Consider the following 27,907-nt stretch of genomic DNA (forward strand, 5'->3'; position numbering starts at 1 on the left):
ACAGAAGATATGATTGATCTACAAAGAACTGTATGGAAATAGAGTATTAGGAAAGCAGTTCCTATTGTGTGATTGCTACAGTTCATCACAAATGTAATGAAAGGTTGCATAGTTAACTGGAGACGGTATACTAGCCGTTGATGACGTCAAAGAGTGCACATGTATAGAAGTTGCATGTGTGAAAGTTTGTTTATGACTGTGAACCGACAGCATTAATTAAATGTGTATTAATTTAATTAACGTATTATAATTAAGTGGGAAGCTAACTCAACAATTTATTATTGAGCATGGTATAAAGGAAAGATGTTTTCTATGTTTAACATATAGAGAGCAGATAAGACTTGCAAATTATTGAGCAGGATAGCACTACAGAAGCAAAGTGACTTACCAATACGTATAAGTGACCTTAAGGGTTATTGTTACTGAGTACAGAGTTCCAGATCTGATTGCATTGTCTGAAGGAGAAGAAGTCCAACGTATTGGACACAGGAAGAAGTAAAAGCTTGTTTCACATCTTTTATTCTGAAAGGAATAGTATTGAGGTCAATTGGAAAGTGGGTTCATTGATCTGATCCTGAAGTTGTTTGAACAGTGGGTTCAGCTGTCTTCCACAACTCCTAACAAGGTTGGCACAACTCCTAACAGGGTTGGAATCTCCTACCAAGGATTCGAAGTCTCCTAACAGGGACTCTTTGTACTAAATGTTGTAATAGACTCCTGACAGGGTCCATCCTCTAACAAAGAATATTTATATTAGTACATCATCTTGTGGGCATCATTACCCCCAGGGTTTTCCCTCTGATCAAGGGTTTCCCTAGTCAACACATCTAGTGTAATTGTTTATGTGCATCTTTATGGTTGACGTTTATTTTGGTTGAATGGTTAAGATTGTTTAAAGAGGATAAATGTTTTGATTGTTGAATTACTGATTCACCCTCCCCCCCCCCCTCTCAGTTATCTTGGTGGACTATTGTTTCTAACACCATACCTATTAGCTCAATGGTAGGAGGTGCCTACATGCCCTTTCCTTTTCTGGTAATGCTTCTCCCCTTTTTCGCATTCCTGCAAAAGAAGTTTATCAAGGTAGTAACATATTTCCCAAATTATTTTAACAAAATCAAATACCCATGTCAACTAAACGTTTCCAATTCATATGACACCATAACGATTAAACAATATTTCTTATTCCCATGAAATCATAATGGATAACCAATACTTCAATTTCACATGAAACCATAATGAATAACTGATATTCAAAATCAATTCATGTCACATGAAGTCTCAACAGCTATATAGAATATTTAAAATTGAGCAAAATAGGGGATGTAATAGAGGAGGTTTGACGATGATAAGAAAGAGTCATTGTTAGTGCCAATAGCATCTACATCCATGATGGAGGTTGAACCATAACTTGTCAAGTCAAGAAAGGTAGTATAGCTACAACGAAATCCTAGGGCAAGACCCTCTAGTTCTACCTCTCCTCTAGTTTTTACTAAAGTTGGTAGGAGGAGGATCTAAAACGTTTTGATGTTGTATTTACCTCTGGTTGCAAATACAATTTGCTATTTTAATTTTGTTCTAGATTATTAGTCATCAACATTCCAAATAAGTATGCCATTTTGTACTCAGATTACAAATTAAATCAATCAAATATAACTAAACTCAGCTTGTTTCTTTTATGTACTCATTGGAAGCATCTAATGAATTTTGCAAAAAAAATGCATTTCTAGTGAAATTTAAGTAAATTTTTAAGTCGTCAGATTTTCGCCATGTCATTTTTTTGTGCCTTGCCAAGCTTTTGCCAACTCTAAATTTTTCACCTATGATTTTATGTACTCCCCGACAATGGCAATATATGACATTAGTTATTGTAGTAATGGGAAAATTGTTACTACAATAGCGAGTCTAAACGATGTTCAATTGCATCTTTCGTATGGTGATCTATTCCATTATATTACTATTATCACAATTACATCATTTCAACCTAAGTGAATCAAATTACTAAGATCATTCTATTCTCTAACAATAATAAGTGGAATTTCTTAAGAAAACCTGTAAGAGTCACAAACTAGTGAGTGTTGATGGCTGTCCATATTTATCGCCCTATTTGGAACTGTGTGATATTTATGCTTGAAAAGATTAGTATTGATGAGCTTCAAATAGAGAATATTTATCACCATCATGCATGCACATAGTGCCAAATATCAATGCATGAAGCAGACATCATGTTGGTGCTCAAATTGACTAGTTGGAAATCCTATGAGCTTTCTTACTCAATGATGGGATCTTCAAACTCAATTTGGCCAACTGACGGGAACGATCCTCAAAGACCAAACTCCCCTACACTTCAAACTATGCAGGACCTAAGCGGGTGGACCTATGCTTTGACCTTCAACAATGATCCAAGGCTTTTTATAGAAGAAAGCTTATGGAATGATTGGTGATTTCGCTTAAGATGGCAAGAGGTTCTCAAGACAAATCAAAACTGACACTGAATACTTTGGAATGCTTTAAGGTAAATTGAAAAAATAAGTAGCGATGATTTTATGATATGCAAGTGAATAAGGTAGTAAATTGTTAGGCTGCAAGAGTGTGTCAATTCAGAGAAACAATTAAGACCAATCACTTGTCCAGTTACGGGAAAATAAAGTCAAACTTACACCAATTTATTATCATCAAACTCTGTGGAGACAGTATGCACTACCATCAACTTACTGGACAGAGAACTTCAAATATAAAACCCTAGTCTAAATGTATTTAACCTCAGCTAAAGAAGACCAATTAGACAAAGGAACTTTAATAATAAAGAGTATATATTAAGTTCAATCTATCAACAACAACATTAATCCAGGAGGACAATTATTAAATGCAAAAATTCAAACAAATTGCTTTCCGAATTGAAACAGAAACAGGGTCTTTATATTGATTCAAAGTACAATTGAGCGGTGTCCAGTTGCAATACCTATTCAATAACTACAAAAATCATATGTTATTGATATCTACTCTATCGTATATATTTTTCTATATATTATCTCTCTTTTGAAATGGCCCTAGTATCCTTCTCATAGCAAACGAAAGGATGCGAACAAGCTTCAGACAATTGCATTGTTTTATAACTAACTAAAATTAATTATAACCGAACACAAATATGTACAATAAGAATCTAAAAATAAAAACCCTTAATTTTTCCATGATTAAACTGGCGAGTCCTCAAAGCATCTCAAGCAAGTTGTCAATGTATCGGTTGTTGCCTAGTTCATCTTGAAAATCTTCCAATATCTATTGTAACTCGGCCATGTCTTCTTACAACTCCAGTTCATGACAGTTGTGGACATAACTTGCATAGTTAATCCTCAGATCCCATGCAACTGCATACATGCTGTGAATGACATCTAATTGATCCTCCTTCTCTAGGGTTGAATCAGGCTGCACGACTAGTTTTGGTGCTTCACCAACTGGATGCTCCTGCATTGGTAATCCCATTTTTGTAAATTTGCCAACCGGAAATGTGACCTGATAATGGAAGATCTTTGATCTCTGTACTTCAATATTTCACAGTGATATCAACCTAGACTGTTCATGTAATATAACGGATGCATTTATTGATCATTTAAATTAAAAGTCCCCTCAAAGACATTCCCCACATGTTTAACATTTATTCGTGCTCTGATATTGTCACATCTGAACAAACATTTAATTTTGGATTTGAACTTCCCAAGACCTTCCGACAGATCATCATTTTGCTATTTCACAACCCTCCAGTCCATACATTTCGAAACTGCGATCAATATCCTTTCTGCCCAAGATTTTGCCAATTCAAAGCCCTGATATTTCCTGCCAACAATTTCACGGAAAATTGCTAGTTTGCGAGCCTCCATGATTTTGCAAGAAAGATCATGGGTAGCTGCAAAATAGCAAAAATGGGCTGTTGGTTCTCAATCCCTGAAAGTGCGAAAATCTTAACAAGCTCCTTAATGAAGACTAGAAAATTTTGAGGGCTCCATCACATCCATAAGCATGAGTCTCCCTCAAAGAAAGTAATCAGTAACACTTTCAAAACTATAGAGCAGCAAAACAAGACAAAATGTCATCCTATCTTACTACCAAAGCTATGCAACTTTGTTTCTAAGAAAGATGCCAGTAAAAAATACTCTTAAAGTGACTGGTAGGAAGGCATTCACATACCATTATTAATAAGTTAAGTGAAAAACAAAAAGACAAGCATTATTTCAAGGCAGAAAATCTACTTATCCAATACTGAAATAAGCATTGTTATCAAAGATTATTTCAGTAGAAAATAAAAGTTATTATTACTGAACAATATCCACACCATTGGGCAGATAGTAGGTAAAATATATAAACCAGGAATTTGAAGCTTTTTCTACCATTAAGTAGATATGTCGAATACTAAAAATTGAAAGGCTATTTGCTACAACCTGAGTGTGAGATCCAGTAAATTCAATATCCACGTAGAGCTTCATAAGATTAAACACAAGATACTCAAGAGCGAGAGGGTGTCCTTCAAACAGAGTGGCCATTGCCGATGATTTACTACACAACAGTACAGAATGTCAGGTTAGGTGATTGCAAATTGGACATGTTAAATCGATTCATGCATTTCAAGCAAAAGTAAAGCTTATAAAAATGTCAGGGCAGTTTCCTGTCACCTTTTCTCTGGCATCCAGGCATTCAAAACATTCACCATCTTGGCCCTCAGATAAGGGTTCTTAATATATAGTGGACTAGCCATAAACATTATAATAAAATTCAAGAAATCGTCCTGCAGAGATTAATCAACCATGAGAAGATATAACTATGTCTTTAGAATAATTAAATTTCTCATGCACCAAAAACACAACTACATACCAATAGAACACCATCTAAAGCTTTTGGAATTCGAGAAGTAAAGAGTAGAAGCTCTATTGCATCATCAACAAAGTGCTCTGGCATAGAGGCAAATTCCATTGGGCATTCAGCTGGCAAAGGCATTCTGAATCCACCGACAATATTAACCAGCCACACCAGCATTAACCTGTAGAAGCTTAAAGCTTGCTGAAGAAGTTCAACGTCCTTTTATACAAGATCAAGAGTCACAATATTAGAATTATATTAATTCGATAATACACATCTCTCTAAACAAGCATAAGGATTTAGGATACAGTACTGATGCAAATTAAAAACCAGTGCTACTGTCATGCCAGGTTTTCGAGTCAAATATGATAAATATCAAATAACATATAGTTATTTGTGAATAAGTTCTACAAGTGCATTATCAACTTTCATAATTCTAAAAATGATTTTATTATTGAATTGTAATTCTTGTGCCCAAACATTTCTTAAACAAACTTTCAGAATGCAACCGACTTGTACAGATAAAGAAGAATATATTTCTTGCTTTATATATATATATATATATATAGAGAGAGAGAGAGAGAGATAGAGATATAGATATAGATATAGATACATACACACACACACACACACACACATTATAGATTTTTCAGAATTTCAAGTTTCAACCATTGTTTACATCTCATTATCCCGGGGAAGATTCAGGGGTATTTCTTTAGCTTTACCCACAACCTACATCTCGCATCCCAAAACATTATGATTGGATGGATAGATTCGTTGTGGAAGATGGTGTTGGAGCCTAGAAAATAAGTTTGAGGTGAATTTGAAAGTTCCGGAATCTTCCAGTTTGGACTCAATGGACATTCACAATGATAGGGAGCCTCTTTCCCCCCATTTTATGCTTGTAAAGTAACACAGATTTATTACTGTTGTACTTTTATGTAACTAAGCCGGCAAAACACCCTTTGGTGTAACAAACTGATAATAACACTACTAAAGATATGTTTTCTCAGCTGAAGAATGACTACTTCACTCTATTAGATGTATATTCTGATCATCTAGATGTATACTTAATTTTGTTTAAGAAAATGCTTTTATCACTTTACATTTTGTTTCTCTGCCCTTTCTGTATTCATGTTTCATGACTTTTCAGAGCTTTATGCTTAAGATAAGTACAAGATGTAGTGCTTAGATTATATACATTTCCTGATTGAATGCAAAAGAAGAGAAGGACAAGGAATGACCTAGAAGTAAGGCAGAAATATGTAACTTAGGACTAAAAACTGATTATCCAGATGTTTCTATGTACTTTATGATGTATCAAGGCTTAGGTCATTGATCTATCAAAAATAAAAATAAACGAGAGAAAAATTAGCACTTCATCAACTAATATTCACTGTTTTCAAACATATTGAATATGTAATGTACCATACAGGTTGAATACTCATAAAAATGCTCCCTCTGAAAACAAATCATGCCTCAGCCCTCTGTTTTGTGGAACAGCTTTGAAGCTTAAGAAAAGCAAATTATGACAAGTAATTAAACAAAATTACAACAATGACAAACATACTACCGTTGCATATAGTTTTTTGTTTAATGCACTAAAAGGGTTTCTATTGTTGAATGGTGAATCCTTTTCAGGATGAAATGTGTAAAAGCTACAAAGATTAAAGTAAGAAATTAAGAATGCATAGCATCTAAACAATATTTCATGATGTGTTAAATTTATATCCCTTAATGACAAAGCTGGTCAATAGAATCTAAATTTCACCAACAAGGAAGTGCAATCTGGACGGACAGTTAAGAATATTACACTTTCTGCAGAGATATCACTAGATTTTCTATTTCAAATTACAGCCACTTACCTGCTTTATTGAGAGGAAAATGTATCTACAATGGGGATCTTGGAATATCAGCAACATTTTTATTTTATTTTTGAAAAAAAAAAAAGTATTGATGTTACCTTTTAACATCCTTTCAGTCCCAGGGCATGGTTAACACCTCAGTGGCCTATTTCCTTTAATTTTTGCATATTTGATTCTTATTTTGAGGATAGTAACATGGTGATGAATTTCTGCCATCTCTTGGGTTCCCCCGAAACATATTGAACAATCACTCCTACTGTCACAATCACTTTTATCTACTAGATCCCTCATCTTCTCTACAACCATGCACAAAAGAATTAACACATTTCTTTCAGGAGCCATACACAGAATCTCTACCTTGTACTCCCATGCCTTTTTATTTCACAGAAAGTCATGTTCCTTTTGGGATCATGACTAGGGTCTTTGCAAATGAGTCGCTAGTCATCTACTCCATAAAAGTAGGAACTCTATCTCATAATACCATCACAGAAACCAAGAATCCTTGAAAATTAGTATCCACACATGCCCATCTGGAATTGACTACAAAAGCCCTAAACTGAGTAAGGTAAAGTATTAAAATTATATCACAACTTTCTGCATATTGAGAGAATAATTGTCATTTTCATGTTAGATACACACTAGGGTTTTGCGATTTTCAATTGCTTCCATTCCATATTTTCATATAGGAACTGGAAACCCATAAATAGGGTACTCTACCTCATATTTCTAGGAACCATAAAACAAAACATCATTATATCAAGTGGTTGAAATAGGGTTTCTTCGATCTTGTTGTACTGTACATTTAGCTTTATATCTATCATTGCAATTAGCATAGATTAGCAAATATGGCATTGCCTGATTGTACCTCGACCATGTAAACTTCTGATTTGTTATTTTTGCATTGTCACCTCAATTTCAGATGTCCTTGCTATGTAATGGCACAGCTCAGAATAACAGTACTTAATCACATCTTGTTGAAAACCTTGATTGTTTTTCTAAATTTTTTCTATGTTACCGGGTTCGGACCCTAGAGATCGGGTCCAAATCCGGATTCATCTAGGTCCGGATTCAAGCCCAAGTCCGGGCAGGGTCCCTGTTTGGGAGTCCCAAACAAAGACTCGGCCCGGACCCGCAGCAGGCCCAGGCGAATCCGGGAGGACCCACAGCTTGTGGGGCCATAAAGTGGTCAAAAAAACAAAACAAAAAAATGAGGTTTTTTATTAAAAAAATTCTTCTAAAGGAAGGCATATTAGATACTTTTCATTCATCTAATCTCTCATTTGCTTTCTCATTTTGCTCTCTCATTTTGGTATGGCCATTTTGCAAGTTTGAAGAGAAGGTTGTAGAGATTGTTTGTGGAATCTCAAATCCTTCAAATAATCAGTGTTGAGTCTACGAGTCTATGATCATCAATAAACTATTAAACATTTGTTATTGACTCATTTATCACCATGTTTCAAACTTTATTAAATTAAATTATTATCTATCAGTCTGATGAAGTAGTCTATGTTTTGAAATTCCACTTTGCATTTTAGTAATTCAATGTAAAAAATTATTTACAACATTAACATAGATTAATGAGTGAGCATTGAATGTTTATCTTTAACATTTGGCATTGATCAATAATCAAGTAACATTGATATACTCGTACTATGAAATGACTTAGTAAGTTAGTTTTACAACTATGCAAGTTTCTTTTTTTTTGCATATATATATATATATATATATATATATATATATATATATATAGACACACACACACACACACACATGAACCCACCCACAAACCCAAATGGGAAAAAAAAGATTTGCCCAAACCCATGAACCCGAACCCTGAACCCGAATCAGCAACTTAGAATTTTTTACAATATGAAAGCTCAATTTCCTTAAGTCGGATTTTTCCCTAAATCAGACAAAAATGCTGCACTTTTCATATTTATTTACAACATCCTGTACTGCAACACAGGATATATCTTTAGTTTTGGAGACACTATCACTTCATTATTATTTGAGATTCTAGGGATTGGTCTAACCCAAATCTGTCATTTTTCAAAATAAATGCCTTTGTCTCTTCTTCTCTTCTTTGTTTCTATATTTTTTTATCTTAATTTTATCATTTGTGTTCATGGATCCCAACCCTCCTTGGTTGGCACTTCTCCAGCCCTAGTGATGAAGATATCAAACACATGGATAGTTTGCAGACTAGGAGTCAGTATACTCAACAAGCCCAAAAAATTTCAGCTTGGCAAAGGCTTGGCAAATACTTGACAAAAACTCCACAACTTAGAAAGTACTACAAATTAAAATCTCTTAAGAATTTTTTTTGGGGAAAATTCAACTACAAAGTATAATAAATTGAAAATTGACATCTCAAAATAGAAAATGCATGGTTTTCAAAAAAAAAAACATGTGAAAATGTAACTCAGCCAACATTTTATCTACGTCAATATTTTTACCCACATATTTTTCATCAATAAAACATGAGTTAAGCTAGTGAAAACTGACCGAGCAAAAAAAAATAGAGAGTTCTCACAGAGTTCGCAAACTATGATTGAACCAAAGGATAAGGCTTTGAAGGGAATTTTAGACAAGTATGTTACGAAATCTTGGATAATAAGTTGTCTGAACTTAATTAGGAGCGTAGGTATTTCCCCATTAGTGAGAATTCCGACCACTTACAGACCAAGACGTTTCTTGCCTAGACCCACACCATTGTACGAAATTTCTATCTCAAAAGGTATATCTCATTCACATAGGCATAGGAAATCCCCCATCACAGTAACCTAAGGAAGTCTCTCAACAAATAGATAAGCATAGAGCCCATTAGGATTGAAAACTCTTTAAGGATTATGATTAACCCTATGAGTCCTCCAGCAAGCTCTATGGCTATCTCTACCTATACAAATGTTGAGTAATATGATTGTGAATATAGGAATCAGAGAGACCATTGTGCAATAAGAAGCATTCTACCAAACACATCAAGAATTCCCAAATGATAGAGCACCTTTTTGCAATGCTGAGTTTATGGAACCTTTTCATAGGAATTCTCCTCAAAGAAATCTAAAACACAGTCACAGCCTTCACAGGAGGAAGAATATGATGAATGTGCGTCCACTCATTATTGCCTCCCTCTTAATGACTCACTTGAAAGAAGAGGTCAGGATCCTACATGTGCAAGGGATAAACATCATCCCACAATCAATCAACCAAATAAAAAAATTCATAAAAAAATGCTACCTTCCCAAGTAGAGCTCTTTCATTGCCTTATCCTCTCCCCAGCTTTATACCACAGAGCCTGCCAGTTGGACACCTTCTTCATCTGTTGTGTTTAACAATGTCCAACTTATCAATGTATATACTATAAACCAAACAAAGTGAGGAATAACAGACTTCCTTGCTTAACACCAATGTCACTACCAAAACATTCAGGCAGTCCTTCACTTGTGCTGATACTTCTTGCTGCTGTTTGGACACCATTACGATGACCTTGAAAGACATACACTTAGAAGAGAGAAGTAGTCAAAGGCTGCTAGTAATATACCTTATTAATCGTACCAGTCCTAAAGAAGCGTGAAGTGCTCAGTTCACTTTGCAAGGGATGTCTTGAGCTTATTTGAAGTTCTCAAGTCTTTTTCAGGTTGAGAAATCAATGTGGGATTTGTTCTTTTGACATCTTTGGGAGTAATACTAGCTGCATCAGTGCCTTATTAGAATTGCATTTCTGATTATGCTTACCGGACTGATATATTCCTCTTCCAATATGTTGTAGAATTTAGAGTTGTTCCGCTGAGACAAGTCAGCTTATGTTCATTGTTGATTTGTTGGTTGAGTTTCTATGTGATTTCCTTGCTGTCCAGACCAGTTTACAGCATATTAATTTTGATATAAATCCTGCAACCTAACTTATTTTCCTCTAAGTTATTCTACTTGGTTTCTTGATTGCAATGATTATCCATGTTATTCAACTCATTGTGAAGTATTGCAGCATTTTTATTGTATTGCATCTAGTATATCAATGGAATACACTGGATGGGAATACCGCCAGTGGATTTGGTCATTGCTCATCAATGTACATACTCAACACATTGAATAAGTGGAAATATTTGGATTTTCTTATCCCGCTAAACATGTGCAGAATTTGTACTTACTTACCCTACTAAATAAGTGGAGAGTGGTAAAAGTATTACCCACTAAATAAGAGGAAGCTTGTGATTGTACCTAACAAGCATAAAGCACTTGTTTTCATTGTACTAAGCACTCCACTGAATAAGCATGTAGTGTTTTTTTCTTTCAGTTTCACAAACTCCACTTAAGAAGTGGGATTGGTCAACTTGACACCTAGTACTTTTCCTTTCAGTTGTTCCAATTTAGTTTGTTGAGTGGTCCTTTTATCGTATGCTCTCATTTTGCCCATTATGGAAACAAGGTGATCAAAAGTGACTTGGATATTGCAACGGATCTCATTTACAGTTGAAAATTTTCAAAAAACAATTGGGGGTGATTATCACAATGGTAACAAAGCCAATAATCTTGCCAACTTGTGCTTGTTCTCTCTGAATGCAAGTGAAAGAGAACTGAGATACAAAAACAGAGAACAGAAAATACTACAGTATCAGTTGCCAAAAACAGCAGCAGAAAACACATTGTCAAGAATCCTAGAAGTGTGTCGAAATCCTACAGCTGATATCTAAGTTAAGTCAAGAAATATGTCAAAGAAAGATCAGGGGATGGCCCTCCAAATAGTCAGAATGCTATAGAAAAGAGAATTCAATGTCATGCTTGCCATGCTGTCATAACTCCCAGCCAAGTTGAATCAAAAAGCACATCATACATCTCCAGTTCAAAATGGAGAACCAGCAACCAACAAAACAATAATGGTCATACCATTGAGGCTTCTGTCAGGTCTATTTCATGAACCCTCCAACCTGCATTTGCTTGCAGGGAGGAGGTTCAAATTGCTCAAGAGGCACGAGTACCTACGCTAGATGAAGTGTGGGCAAGTCATGCAAAGCATGTGGCCCTTCCAGTTGAGATTTAAGACATTTTGTCTCTTGATCAGTTCATGAATCAAAAGATAAGATGTGGTGGAAGACAACAGAGGTCCAGTCATCCAAAGAGACCATCAACGTGCTCTAAGGAAGGTTTCACTTCCTCATTTTATGAGGGTGATAAGAGCACTGCTTGTGCATAGATCCATAAATTCGCTATATTGCAACCAAATAGAGAAGCCCATGAATGGTGATGCCATAGATTAAAAAATTTTCAGATATCTCTGTGATAAGTTCATTTATCATGAGATGTTATACACGGCTAGGAATTGTATTACTTTCACGAGGAAAATATCACAGACAAAAGGTTTTGAGAGGACAGAAAGGGTTTAAAGGAGAAAGTTCATTGGCAGCGTTGTTGAGCGATTCCTTGTGGACTTGAAGCAGATTCAAAAATATTTTCAAGCAACTTTCGATTCAGAAGTTTTCAAAATTCCTTTTCTTTTTCTTTTTTTTTTTAAAATATTTTTGTCTTGTCTTAGTTGCACCTAAGTTTACACAAACTCTATAATACCATTTCCAATGTACTCTAACTCATTTTAGAGTGTAAGAAATAAAATCTAACACCATGTTTTAGCAATTATGCAAATAATTCATAGTTTTCTCAATAATTTCATATTTTCTTAAAACAATTATAGCCTAACACTTCTTTTATTTTCTTCTTTCAAGTTTCAGCTATGCTTAAACTTATTTGAAGTTTAATTTAGTTTGCTTCTAAATTTGTGCCAACAATTTGTAAGTGACATGTATAGGTTGATTCTTCATTAAAATGGCAAATAGGTATAGCTCCACAACTGGGTCAGCTATAGGGTCTGCCAATACCCCAATAGAAGCATGTCCATCTAGATATGTTGTAGGCATGCATGCTAAAGGGGGTAGAGACAAGGCATGCAAATATTACTTTGAAGAAGCCAAACATAATATTGTGATATGCATAAAATTTGAAAAACTAATTAATGGAGGCATATGTCATTTGAAATACCACCTTGGAGGGATCACAAAGCACAATACAAGGATTCGTAAGTTCACCAAAGAAGTAACGGAGAGATGAATGTCTTACTCACTGTTAGAGAAGCGAAAAAGTTGCAAAGCGAAAGGGCAAAATTGGCCTTGAGGACAGCCATTTATGAATCTCAAGGTTTCTCACTATGTCTCCTTTGTAAGAATCAATTATTATTTCTAATCACCATTATTAGCTTTGATCTTGCTAAAACAATGATCATAATGAAATAATGAGGGTTGTGACCAGGAGTCCTAGGCAAAACTAAAGAAGAAGAAGAAGCACTTGAGGGCATAGTGGGCTCTCTTTGTGGCCCATGGATCCACAAACCTACCATCCCCTTAGCCACCACTTCCACTAGTTCTACTAGACCACCACCATATGTGCTACAATCATCTTCCATAGATAGTTGCTTTGTGCACAGAAAGACACCTAGAGCATAGCCATCATTGGAGGGGACTAAGTGGAACAATGATGTGCATCAGCAAGTTAACATTCAATGGGCTGATTTTTGGCAATTCAACAACATCCCCTTCAATGTTGGAGAAAGTACCTAGTGGCCGAATTTTGTGACAGAGTTGTGGTGGGAAAGGGCTACAAGGTGCCTACTCCTACAAACTTGAGTGGGAGGTTAGTTCACTTGTTTTAATTATTAAATGTTTTACAATTTCACAGTTTACGTATTTGTGTTAAATGTAAGATTTTTTTTATCAAATTGTATACTTAATTTTACTTCATATTTGTAGGCTACTCAAATGTGTTGCTTCTAGGGCCAATGATGTTGTACAAGACAAAAAATTACAATGGAAACAATCAAGTTGCACCATACTTTCAGAAGAATGGACAAATGGAAGAAACCATACCATCATCAACTTTTTGGTTTCTTACAAGGATCAAGTGATCTTTATAAAATCCTTGGATGCCTTAGAAAAGGTAAAGATGGCTGAAACTTTGTCTCTAATGTTAGAGAAAGTGATGGAGGTGGGGGGGTTAATAATATGGTGCAAGGTTAATAATATGGTGCATACAATGCAATGGCATATGTGGTAGTAGGTACAATCCTCCAAGACAAGTATACCACACTTTTTTTCTCTCTTTGTGCAAGGCATGTCCTTGACCTTCTTTTGGAGGACATAGAAAAATTGGATTAGGTGAGACCGATTGTAGAGGATACAAGAAACATGACAAAATATATCTATAATCACCCTTGGGTTCTCTATTTGATGAGAGAACAAACCCAAGCAAATGAGTGGGTTAAACCTGCAATCACAAGGTTTGTGACGATTTCCTTAACGTTGCAAAGTGCTATTACTTCTGTGACCTCTTTGAAGCAAATGTGTGGGGATCAAACATGGTTAGACTTAAGTAACTTAGAGAAGCCTGAAGAAGAGAGTGTTGGATATATCATCTTTGATAGCCAATTTTTACAAGCTGCTACACAAATTGTGAAGGTAACTTGTAAACTTCAAAAGTTGAATATTTAGTTTTTTTATATTCAAGAATCAAGTCTTTCACTATTAAGTTGTAACTCTAGTCTCTAATGATTAATGATATTCTTTTTCTACTTTTGAATTGTAGGTGACATAGCTCTTGGTTAGAGTTCTCTGCTTTGTAGATGGGGATCAAACCCCAATCGGTGGTATCTTTATGAGGCCATGGATAGGGCCAAAAAGGCTATCAAAAATTACTACAAGGGGGATAGCCTCAAATTAGACCCCATACATGAAATTATTGATAGGAAGTGGAACAATCAGCACCACCAACCCATTTATGTGGTGGGGTACTACCTCAACACTCAATTTCACTTTTTTCCATCCTAAGGGGATCACAATGGAGAGATCATGGAGGGCCTCACTTAATTCATGTACAGGACAGTAACCAAGGTTGAGGTCAGAGACCTCATCATGGCCAAGATGGAAGTGTATCAAAATGCAACAGTCAAGTTGTTCTCCTCCGACTTGGCAAGGGAAGAAACACACATACCCCAAAATACAATATTTGGATGATAGGATATTCAAAGCCTTTCACATAGATGATAAGTAGATAAAAACTAAGTTATTAAAATGCATTTTCACCTTGTTTTCTAACTCTTAAATATTTATCTTGCAAATGGTTAGTGGCAAAATAAGGGTGGAAATGTCCCAAATTTGCACGAACTTTCCCTTCGCATCTTATGTCAGCCTTGTAGCTCATCCATTTATGAGTGTAATTGGAGCTTGTTCGAAGCTATTCACACAAAGAAGAGAAACAAGTTAGGACAAAAATGCCTCAATGACCTTGCCTTTGTGCAATATAACCTTAAGTTGCGCATAAGAAAGAGGAGTTGGCACCATCTGTTCCATTTGATTTGGATGACACATATCCTTACTATGATTGAACATCACAAGAGCAACATCCATTGTTCACAAAGGATGACATCTATGATTTGGAGAGGCAACCTATGGAGGGCAGATTCACAGTGAGATAAAATTCCATTTAGGAGGATGAGGGCTGTCGAGCCAATATAACATCTTTTTAGTTGAAGGATTGGAAATCCTTTACTACCAAAGTACTATGCTGATCTTCATTAAATATCAATCCGAGAGCGTGAACTTGAGATGATGTCTGCAAAGTATATGCTCTAGCCTCTACTAAAAGTCACTACTACCTTGAATAAAATAACCATTAAGGAAATCTATTTTATCAAAAGGAAAGACAACTATTGAATGCTTGGAAGGAAACTCTAATTACTTAACCATACATCTATGCACCTACTGCTGCAGGAACAATAACTGTTATGTTTCCAATGGCTGTAGGAATAGCAGTTCTAAACTTAACTTAGAAAACTGAAACCTAACTCCTAATTGCTAAAGTAAACTCCAACTTCCACCTGGGCCCCCAGGGAAGAATGAAGAAAGGATTAACTCAAACAGAAGTGTAGGAACTCAATAAACTCATTTATTCATTCAAATAGGCAGTATTACACTTGCTTGAAAAACAGAATGTCTGATATCTCTATCAATCTACTTACTACTTGACCTTTTAGACACAGACAAGATCTTATTTAAAAGCAAGGGAATAACAAATTCTGACAATCACAACTTCCTCATGAAGGATAGTTCGTTATAGCTCAAGATTCATGCAAGCATGCAACATAAAAACATCAATTATCTTCTTAAATTCTCGTAAATACAAAGCATAGCGGATGCTATATCTGCTCTACTATCTGACTTTAATAGCTTCCAGGAATCTAGGTACCGTATAACAATTCCTTGCATGTTTAACTAATCGCCTAGATGCTTTCTTTCCCGCTCAACTGCTTCATCAGGTCCCTCTTATTCCATTCGAACAGGTCCCTTCAAGTTTTGCTACTAAGTTTCCGACTGCAATGGTGCCATGACACACCTCCTTTAATACTTGCGATTCCACAGTGCTAGTCCTTCGCTTGAGTTGTTTTGACCGATTCTGACTTGGCTTGGATACCTACAGTCATCATTCAATGCACACAAAACTTCCTACAAGCATTTATTTATATTTATTGATTTATAAAGAAAAAGCATTAATATTCAATTAACAGTTTTTGCAATCTCTTTGGTTGCAAGAAGATCTACCCATGCCAAACATTCATGAAGAAAGATTGTTATCAACAAAATGAACCCTTTTTTGACATAATTCCAATTATCATTTCTATGCCATATGTTCATATCTTATACATCAAAAAGTACAAAATACTATACTTAAAGGATGACAAAGTTCAGCATGTTATAAACAAATGTTCAAGAAAAGGGTCAAAAAGACATCTATTTCTTCATGTCATCATTTTTCCCCCCAACCAACCCGATGCTAGTCCCTTCAGCATCTATAAATTTCTAATCCTCATCCGCAACCTAAGATCATTGGCAATCTTTTCGCCTGATTCATTAGCTTTGTAGTTAAAGTATCCATGATTCTGTTTTAACCTTTCCCATTTCTAATCTTCAATGGCCATATTATAATCAGCAAAAGAATCATGCTTTCTGAGCACAGGATGCAAGAGTATTGGTGGTTGGAAACGAAGAGGAACCCAATAATTCTTTTGACTTCTGCTTAGCATCATATACTTGGGCATCTTGTTAATAGCCATCTCCAAGTTTTGCGGAGAGTGTAATTCCCTTGTTTTTAGATACTTTGACAATCGGACTCATCTTTGAGTAGAAGCCCTTATGGTGTCAAGAGCAATTTTGGAACAATGTTGTTCCCAATCTAGAAATATCTGTTCTTGGACAACGTAAATTTTAGCAGCACCACTTTTATTATTAGTAATAGAGAGCCAATCAAAGAACACCCTGTGAGTATTTTGTACCTCAGGTTGAATGTACAGTGGTTCCAACATTTCTTTTTCCCTATAAGGGCGGCCTGATTCTCTGGACTGATCTCATTCTGCATCCAGGACATGATCGCTCTGAATTGTACATCCCCCACATATAACAACGAATTCCAATCCCTCTCATCTGGAACAGCAAGGTTATGGGCATATAGCTCACAAAGGAGATTCTGCAGAGCCATTGGGACTGATTTGAATGCTGCATAAAAATCATGGGGAGTGTGCAAAGAAGGATTTAACCCCCGGGTAATTTGAGACAATTGAAAATTAATCATTTGTTCCTTTAAGAATAGTGTATAAACTAAGGATGGTGACCTACAGTTCATAAGCTCTAGAATGAGCTCTATCACCTTTGTGACACGTTGCTACAGGACTGTGATTTCACTGTCTTTTTCTTCAATTTGTTGTGCCTATTCCCTTATACTTCTAAGCAATTGTTTCTTCTCCAGGTTCCAGTTTGACTTTTCCCATTGAAACTGTTGGTACAAACTAAGACTAACTGTTAATGGAGTAGAAATGTTCGGTGGTGTGTGGCGACGAACAACAGGTCTATCATTTTTAGAGTGGTGATGATCAACAAGACTGTCATTTTGACGAGCAACAAGGTTGTCATCTTCAGAGGGGTGATGAACAACAGGACTGTCAACTTTTTTTAAAGGCACAGCGGCTGCAAGATAGGGCACCACAGTCGTATTGATTTGAAATGTCTCAATAATTTCTTGAACTATTTCCTATGCAAATGATGGGTATTCTTCTGGTGGCAAATTTTTGGTTTCTTGTGCCTGCTGTTCAAGACCAAACATCATTTTCTCTGAAGAGTCCGTGTCTCGATCAATATTAACAAAGCTAATATTAGGGCTATTTGGCTTTGGAGAAACCTTCTCAGGAACATTTCCATGTTCAAGGGTATGGATTGCATGCTCTAGAGATTGTGCAAGCATATGCATTGGAGATTCTAAATCAACAGGTGGAATGGAAGATTCAGTATTCAGGCTTACTCCGGACAATCTAGTAACTCGTCGTGGGGTAGAGATTGTTTGTTCACCCTTATTATCAACAAATTTTCCTTCCTTAAGGTCAAGTACGGTTTCCTGTGGCACTGGAGGTGCTTCCTCTGAACCTTTCCCTGTGGTATCTACGTGTGATTTTCTCCTTTTAGAGGTTGAAGCCTCTGAAGGTGGAATTCTCTATTCCGTAGTCTTGGGTGTGGACACAGAAGTTGAAGCTTCTTGAACTGTTTTAAACTTTTATATACTAAATTTCTGACTCCTATGACAGTTTTCTTTCTTGTCCCCATTCCTTGCCCTTTAGGTCCACCCCTTTGGGGTCCCACTGTTTTAAGTTTTACAAAATTATCTGATGTTCCTAAATGTTGCCTAGTCAGTTCCCTTTCAATTGTGGCTCTTATTAAGCAATAGTGGGACACCGACTGGGTTTTACCTTGTTGCACATAGGCAGCTTGCCTTTTGACAATATTGTAAAGGAAACTAGGGAGATTTACAGGACAGTCACCATGCCGCAAACCACTCAAAATCTTGAAATAAACAGCATGTAAATAGGCTACTTCTATGTGGCTTTTAATTGGGTCAGGCTGCTGACGTATCGTATGTATATGGGTAGGGTTCAATCACCCTATTATCCGACTGAGACAGGCACACGATGGATCCGAACTATCGCATGATGCCCTACCTAATTACAGGCAGGTGGCAACTGGGGAATCAATTCGTAGATGGAATAGCTAGTTGGGTCGGGTCCAATCCAATTCATAGCTCCTCGTAGTGCTCCTCATTCATAGAGGGGGAAATAAAAGCAATGGTGCATTGATAAATCGATTAAAGGGCCCAGTTCAATTGAATCATTAGACACCGCCCTTCACAGGTAAAATACCTTATGATAAACTCAGAAGGTTGAATGAATTGAAGGGGAAGAGATAACCGTAACGTACCTTGCTTCTTGTTTTCCTCCAGCCGAGGGTCTCCATGCACTGTGAATTGTGCCTTTGCAGCTTGTGCATCCATATCTTTTGTCTATCGTTCCCCACCTATAGGTAGACCAGTAACCTTTGCCACCACCTGTTTTGTAAATTCTATCCAGATATCCATCCCGTAGCGTATTATGAAATTGCAACACAATTTCTTGATCAAATTGCTTGAGGCTGAGGCAGTAAGCTAACCAACCCCATTGTTGAAACAAACTACATGTTGCTGGGTTTGCCAGTAGGACTCTGTGATCCGCTGGTTCATGTCGTTGAGGTTCTCCACCCATATTATCCTTTGAAGAATGCTATAGTTGATGAGTTCACCGTGGGTGATTGAAAATTTGAGCAAAAATAGCTACAAGGGTTTTTAGTGTAACAATGGCATATGAGAAAAAACAATTTTTAAGCACTTTCGAGCATCATATTCTCCAGTACTTCATGACGACATTTTAATCACCAAAACATAATGAGGATAGAGATCATGCTCAAAACATACGCCATATTAACGAGGGGTTATGTACTTTGTGAGATCATAATTTAATGGCTGGTTTGTTTTTTAATTATTTTTCGCACACCACGGAAGTACAAAGGGCCACCAGCTCATCACTAAGGTGACCTTTCCCCCGTACATCATACATGTCGAATTAAGATCAACTTATGATTTTGATTTTCCCTCCCCACAACTTATCAAAGACTGGCTCCCACCAAACCTTAGAGATTGCAAATTTTAAAAATTGAAATAACACATTTTTCTAAATAAATAATAAATTAAAAAAATGCAAAGGGGTCAAGTGTAACCGACCTGATACGCGATAGGAAGGGTGCTCCAAGTAGTACCATAACATAGAAATTAATGAAGTGGAGTAATAATGAAAAGACAAGAAGATGAGATGGAGTGAGGTGGAAAAAGAAATGGATTTCACATAAAATGCGAAATTTTTATTATAAAGGCCTTAAAATAAATTCAAGGGGCTATAGGCGTCTGAGTGGAAGTCTGAGTGGAAGACTCAGATAGAGTGGCTACAAGAAGTGATGTTTCTGTTGTGCTGAACTATTGAAGAAATTCCTCCCGGGTTGCTAGTTTGTGATATATCTTCAAGTGATGTCCATTAACTAGGAGTTTGAATTTGACCGGATCAATTGTTGACAGTTGAATTGCTCCATTGTTAAAAATTGCTACAATTTCATATGGACCAAGCCATCTAGTTTGAAATTTCCCTTGATGGTGCTGATATCTACAGTCATACAAGAGCGCCCAATCACCAACAGAGAACTCCCTATCTTTGATAAATTTATCATGCCACTACTTCCACTAACTCTGAATTAGCTCTATGTTGTAAAGGGCTGACTTCCGCCATTCGTCCAACTCATTGAGATGCAAAATTCTATCATGTTGTGCTGTAGAAAGAGTAATACCAAGCTCCAAAGCTGTCCATAGAGTCTTATGCTCAAATTCAATGGGCATGACAGCTGTCTTCCCATATAGGAGTTCAAAGGGCATAAACCCAGTGGTAGATTTCCATGCTATTTTGTATGCCCATAAGGCTTTAGGAAGTCGAGCCGCCCAATCTTTTCTATGCAAGGACACTGTTTTAGTGAGTATGTTTTCTAGCTCTCTATTTGTCACTTCAACCTGGCTAGTGGCCTGTGGATGATATGAGGAAGATTTGCCATGCCTTATTTTGTATTCCTCCATGAGAGCAGCTATCAAATTAGATGTAAACTGAAGGGCTTGATCTGATTGTAATTCTCTTGGAACGCCAAAACTTGTAAAGATACATTTGTACAGGAACTTTGCAACATTATTATCACGAGAATGCTTCATTGGTTTGGCTTCTACCCATTTGGTGAAATAATTAGTGCATACCAGAATGTAACTCTTCTCTTATGAAGGTGGCTCAATAGGGCCAACAAAATTGATCCCCCATTTATCAAATGGTGCTACCACTATCTGTGGTTGCAGGGGCATTTCATCTGTTTTCGTTGGTTGACCCATTCTTTAGCATTTGTCACATCTTTTGATATATTGAGTTGCATCCTTGTGAAGTGTGGGCCAGTAGTAGCCTGTATTTAAAATCTTCAATGCGGTCCTCTTGGAAGCAAAGTGGCCACCACAAGCCTCATCATGACAAGGATGACGAACATCATAAGTCTCATCCTCTCTAAGACATCTTCATGTCACTTGATCTGGTCCAGTATAAAACATGAACCCAGAGATCCATGAAAAGTTGAAACTCTTCTCTTCCAACAACCATTTTTCCTTTGCAGAGAAATGTGGAGGTGTTTTACCAGTTGTTAGGCAGTTGGCAATGTCAGCATACCAAAGGTTTTGTACTGACAAAAGAAAGAGATGCTCATCGGGAAAGCTGTCTTCTATGGCTGCAGGATCATCAGGTGTTTGAAAACGAGATAAGAAATCAGCTACAACATTTGCCTTACCTGGTTTGTCGACAATGGTAATGTTAAATTCTTGCATCAATAGTAACCACCGAGCTAAATGTCCAGAGATTGCTGGTTTATTCATTAGATATTTTATGGCAGAGTGATTTGTATGTACAAATATCTAATAGCGTGTAACATAATGTCTGAACTTATTCAAAGCATAAATTATAGCGAGCAATTCTTTCTTACTTACAATGTAATTATACTTGACTCCCTAAAGGTTTTTACTGATCTAGTAAATTGCATGTTCCACTGAATCCATTTTTTGGCCGAGCACTGCTCCAATGGCGTGGTCTGAGGCATCTGTATGTATGTGAAAAGGTAGCTCCCAATTTGGTCCTCAAAGAACTGGTGTTGTTGAGAGGAGTTCCTTAAGCTATAGGAAAGCCTCTATACAATCAGAATTCCATACGAACTCTGCATCTTTTCGAAGCAAATTACATAGAGGAGCTACAATTTGACTGAAATCTTTGATTAAGCGCCGATAGTACCCTACATGTCCCAACACCACACCTTCCTGCATCATCATGAAACCCTTTTCACTGTTTAAGGACAGGTTTTAGTCTTTACATCTTTGAAAAACCTTTTCCAAGTTTTCTTTGGCTTCTTCAAAGGTTTGCCCATATCCATATACACCTCCAAGTAGTCTGCAAATATATCAAAAAAAATACTAATAATAGCTCTTTGGAAAGTTGCAGGTGCATTGTACAGACCAAATGGTAGGACTGAGTAGGCAAACATTCCCCATGGACACGTGAATGTGGTCTTGTCCTGATCCTCAGGTACTATCTGTATTTGATTGTAGCCACTAAACCCATCCAAGAAGGAAAAGTACTTCTTTCCTACAAGATTATCGAGAACCTGATCTACAAATGGCAACAGGAAATAGTCTTTGGTAGCTGAATTGAGTTCTCCATGATCTATGCAGACTCGCCATTTTCCCCCCTCTTTTGGAACGATAACCAATGGTGAAACCCATTGACTGTCTGAAACAGGATAGATAAAGCCAGCATTGAGCAATTTTTGGAGCTCATTTTTGACAATATCCCGTAATGTTGAGTTTATCCTACGCTAAGGTTGTCTTACGGGTGTTGGTTCCCAAAACCACAGATTGGAACTACGAGCCTTGCCTACTCGATGCTGGGATATCCAACTGGTTAAGGCCAACTTGACGGGATCGATCAATGTGATCCAAATCCCCTGCACTTCTGGCTCTGCAAAACCGAGGTGGGTGTACCTGATCCTGGACAACAACCTCAAATCCAAGATCCTTATAGCAGATTGGTTAGAACACAAATATAGTGAAAGTTTCCAAATGGCAAGAATAATAGAAAAATTTTAGTTTGCAAATTACAGGTTAGAAATAATAAATGAATATATGAATGTTTTTTAAATAAAAAATAATGATTGCAACAAATGAATATATTAATTCTTTAAAGGAAGGATATGAAATAATTGCCAGCTATAGATTTGAATTATGAAAAAATATAAAGACCAATGCCTAAGGGTGATAGAGTCAGAACTATAAGTTTTCACATACAACTATATGATGTTATGTACATTGAATTTATAAATAGTTTAGTCATCAAGATGCGATGAATCAATTGCTTTTAAGCATATTTAAACCAATCTATAATATTTTAACCCTTATTAGGACAAAATAGATACAAATAAGGAAACAATTAAAATATTTCACAGTATTTGTATTTGTCGAGTTCAAATAGCCACAATTGATTTGATCTACTTACTCTGACAATAAATTATTTATAAAATTGAGAAATGATCATAAAGGATGAACTATATAGTATTCTTGACTTCTAAAAACTTTAAGCAAATAAAATAAATAAATACTTCTTACTGATCATGCCGAAAATAAAATACACTGGAGACGATCCTTACAGACGATCCATCCAATGCATTTGACTCCAAAGTCGCATATAAGAAATACATTTGTTCAATAATCCGCATCCACAGATTTAGTTCAAAATTTCATTCTTTACCATTGAAAGAATAAAATATATCATAATGTATACAATAGGTAGAAATTAAAAATATGGATATGAATCTTTGTCTCACCCCGGTTGGGCTTCTACATCTCATATTTATAATATGAGTAAGGGGTGTCGGTTTCATTCTAAAGATTGCACCCTTTCATAAATCAACTAACCAATGTAAATTAATAAAATAATTATTGGTTATAGCTTGTTATGAAACCTTGGGAATATATCTTTTCCCAATTTGACACATTTGCAATCATCCCTTTAATGTTCCGCTGCAAGAAAGCACGTGAATCTCCTACAATCCCCTGTTCTTCATTTTTTTACATTCTACGCAAATCATAACCTCCTTCCAAGTACCTATGCAAATTTGATCTAATCGATGATCGATGCCTCCTACCGCCATGGTAAAACATTCAAACTTCAGATTGATTAATTGTGTGAATCGCTTGTTCTGGCTTCCACGATCCATCCGCGCTTCTTGTAATCGCTTGCCCTGCAGCGCATATACCTAACTCCATGTCAAACATAACCGTCTATGCAGCATACTCCTTCCACCCCTGGCGCTTAATAAACGTTCATGCTTCATTGCCTGCAAACAAACACATGATAAATTATTGAATAACAACAGAAAACTAAATCCCAGGATGAGGAAGCCTTGTGAGGAGAAGGTATAAAAGTCTCCACTATCAACCGTATGCTTCTGAACAATTCAAAATTTCTAATTCTGCCTGTTACGTGACAGGTAATACTAAAGGTCTCACATTTGTATCTCAGTGGCACCCGCACACTTAAAAACTATTCCTCAATGAGTACTACGAGTAAGATATGCAAATTTAATCTCCATCTTCATTTGGACTTACTGGGAATGTCTCTTCTTGACTCAAATCTTTTACATACTGCATACAAGTTATGTTTGATGAAGAAAAATGTAAACAACCTCCAAGCATCTCTATGGCTTGCCCACTTTGACATCTTCTTTGGTGAATGTTCCCACTAGTTTACACTGTGCAACACATAGATAAAGGCCCGCACATAAAACAACAGAAATCATTTCCACGTTTGCACTGTACCTTGCTCCTTAACTCTCGAGTTTTGCTTATGCTTCTCAAAAAACAATCTAATTTTACTTAACATATACTTTATCTTACTGGCCATGACTGTGTAACTGAACATCAGGATGCTTTATCAACCACACAATAGATATTCCTCACTTTCCTGATCAATCATCTTGTTTTGAAGCACCTTGTATTTGACGAGCATCTAAATGGAACACCTTCACCACTCTCCATACACTTGGTAAATCTGACCTTGCACGTCCCAATACATATTTGCCCACACAAGTCCTCATCTGCTGCATTGTGAATAAGAATAGATGAATTAAAAGTTGTATATAATGTCATCAACTGTAGCTATGGGACTCTCATTGGTATGCTGGTTAATTGTAACTTAATGCTATTTCGTGCTGCTCCATACTTAACTTCTCAAAACAATATCATTGCCTCATAAACTCCTATCAATTATGTTTGCCTTATATATGTCTGACAACAAATTTAGTGAATTTCACTGTATACGTAATTGACATTTTACTTTTACTGTTGTTATGTGTACTACTATATCACCCACAGGTCCATCATTCTCTATGCCATAATTTGATTATTACTGCCTTAAAGGCATGCTGATATCACTTGCTGAGTAGATTTAACTACTAGAACCATTTATTGATGATAAGTATGTTAAAAATAGACCACTCGTTGAATAACATGAATCCTCCATTGTAATACAAGAACTAAATCTTTTCTAGTCCTCCTGCTGACACGTGTGATCTAGCTCATCAACAATTGTTTGAACACAATAGTGGGTAAGATCTTGCAAATTCTCCCTTTGGTATGATATTTGGGACTTTAAAAGTTGGAAAATTTTAGAGTTCCATCAATGGCTCTTTCTGGGGACTTATGCTCCTTGTGAGCATAGCGAGATCTCAGCTATCTCTAGAGGAGTAGACTGTGTACCCATGCTTAGCATGATGCACATGAAGCTGGGTGGCCCCCCGGCCTCCCAAAAATAAACATCACTTCTTTCCTCGATCAAATACCTGATTCTGATCCTGCAATACTATGGATCTCATGCACATGATAACAAATTGTTCCTTAGTAAGATTTGATTTGTTAGTAGATGACAAACAAGCATCATATGACATGTACTTTTCTTTCATTATTTGTTTATAATTATAAATTTCCTTATCAACAAAATTTATAGAAGAGAAATAAATTTCATTATTAATTAATCCAAATATCTGACCTCCTATTTCATTTATTCGATCAATATGTGCAGAAGAAAATTTTTCTAAAGAAAGATGATAAAAATTTAAAAACATTTCCCTAAGCATATTTTTAGCAAATGTTACCATAGGGTCCTCAAGGATACTTACCTCAGTAGGTTGCATATATTTCATACCTGTATCAAATTTACCATCCTAATGAGTAATACCTGTTGTCTCTGCTCTATGAATGCAATCCTTTGCATCTAACTCTTGTTTAGCCCTTGAAAAGTCATCAAGTATATTTTGAACTTTGCTGGACAGAAGATCCTTGTCTTCATGCATTTGATCAATCATACAAATATTTAGACTAGTTTTCTCCGCTTGGAAATCTCCTAGCACGCAATTTCCTTGACCTCCACACCTTAAATGCTGATCTTCCTCGCAAAAAGGTTTTGAAAGCAGGTCACTTTCAGGTAACATAGACTTCCTGTGATCAAGATTCTGATTAGATATGATGCTTGAAAAAATTTCAGAACTATGCTTCAAGCTCAACGCACTGTCTTCATTGCACTTGTTTGACTCCATATCATCCTCTTGTATCTGACATGATTTTGGCTCATGGGATGAACTAAAAAGATTCCCACCTTGTGAATATAATATATATACTAGACATCTTATGGACTTCACAATTATCATTAAGCATGATATCTTTATTATTTTTGTCATAGTGCTGATATATTTGTTCCTCCAACAATGGACTCAAAAATATAGAATGCTCAAGTATATTTCCATGATATCCTTCATCTGACATTTTCTCATGCTGTTCATCTTCATCTTCACAAGATACTATGTCTAGATTCTCTATTGTTTCATTGAATAAATGATCTGAAGTGATGTTGAAGACATTGGATGTCTTTTCTTCTTCTTCATGCATATTCACACTATCCTCAAAATCTAGAAATGTATTAGGGCTGTATTCTTCATTCCCCTCTGCTAGTTCATCATGTATAGGATCATAACATTCTTTGAAATTGTATCTAAACATATCTCTCTCTATACTTGGACTACAATACTAATCTTCAGCAAACATGTCATCCTTTTGAGAGTTGTATGATCCTTCGGGTTCATTGGTTTCCATCTCGTGAAAGTAATATGGATTTTTAGAAAGGGCTGGACTTTCATAGGACACATCTATTATCTCATCAATACGCTTTTCGTTTGTATATAGGAAGAAACATTTTACCACCCTTTTCAACATACTTTTGATATTCTATGTCTAACAAGATTGAAATGTCATCCATGCTGAGAGAATCCTCTTCATCATTTCCATTCTCTCTACAATCTAATTCCTCACCGATCTTATCATGATCGGATCCCTTTTCAATTTCATCTGCCCTTGAATCTGAAAAATTACTATGTTCTTGTTTGACTTTAGTACCTTTCGCTTCATCTTCAATACCTTGATCCCATATCTGAAGAAGAAGTATCACATCAGGGTCCTTTGGCGAAATTTTCAACTTGACAATTCTGTTTAGAAATTCCTTGTAAGGAGGTCTTATGTTTGATGGAATCTCATGGTAAGCGTTCATCACCCTCAAAAACAAATGTGTTGAAGTTTCACCTTCATATCTTTCTAAATTGAAGAAGGCATCAAGTGGAGACATCTCAGGATCCTCTTCCATATTGCAGCTTTGATCATCATATTGTTCATAATACATCTCTTCATCATGGTTTGCATCATCAAATTCAGATAGGAACCATCCTTCAAATTCTTTCCAAGATGCAATATATTGTGTGGTAAGTGATTCATACACTTGTCTTGCATTGTCCTTTAAAGTTCTAGCAAACAACTTCATTACTTGATCTTCCGCACAAATATCATAATCTTCTATAAATGTATAGAATGCATCCAAATGTCGAATTGCCGATTCATCCCATTCTCCATGGAACTTTGGTACCAACTGTGAAAGCTTTGGGAATAACTTGCTAGGTTCAAAATTGAAATTGTTGAAGTCCAATGGCCTGATGCCATCTGCAATAAAAGGCTTTCTTTCAAATGATCGATACATTTGAAAAACCATCTACCATTTCCTTCTGAGTCTACTCCCTCAGCAGAGTCAC

At 36.3% G+C, this 27,907-nt stretch overlaps 1 protein-coding gene across 3 annotated transcripts in view; it reads right to left on the reverse strand.

Annotated features, from left to right (window-relative positions):
- LOC149538698 (U-box domain-containing protein) overlaps positions 1 to 27,907 on the reverse strand; it is a 207,769-nt gene that overhangs the window by 54,300 nt on the left and 125,562 nt on the right. For all 3 annotated transcript variants that reach the window (XM_089800031.1, XM_089800032.1, XM_089800033.1), the window contains exons 7-9: positions 4,867 to 5,070; positions 4,668 to 4,780; positions 4,437 to 4,551 (exon numbers count right to left, since the gene is read on the reverse strand). In XM_089800031.1, coding sequence (XP_089656157.1) covers positions 4,437 to 4,551; positions 4,668 to 4,780; positions 4,867 to 5,070 — 432 coding nt within the window. The remainder of the gene's footprint in view (positions 1 to 4,436; positions 4,552 to 4,667; positions 4,781 to 4,866; positions 5,071 to 27,907) is intronic.

This window comes from Cupressus sempervirens, chromosome 9, assembly GCF_028749045.1.
Source record: "Cupressus sempervirens isolate cs-2001-9-10 chromosome 9, ASM2874904v1, whole genome shotgun sequence".
In the NCBI taxonomy this organism is placed as follows: domain Eukaryota; kingdom Viridiplantae; phylum Streptophyta; class Pinopsida; order Cupressales; family Cupressaceae; genus Cupressus; species Cupressus sempervirens.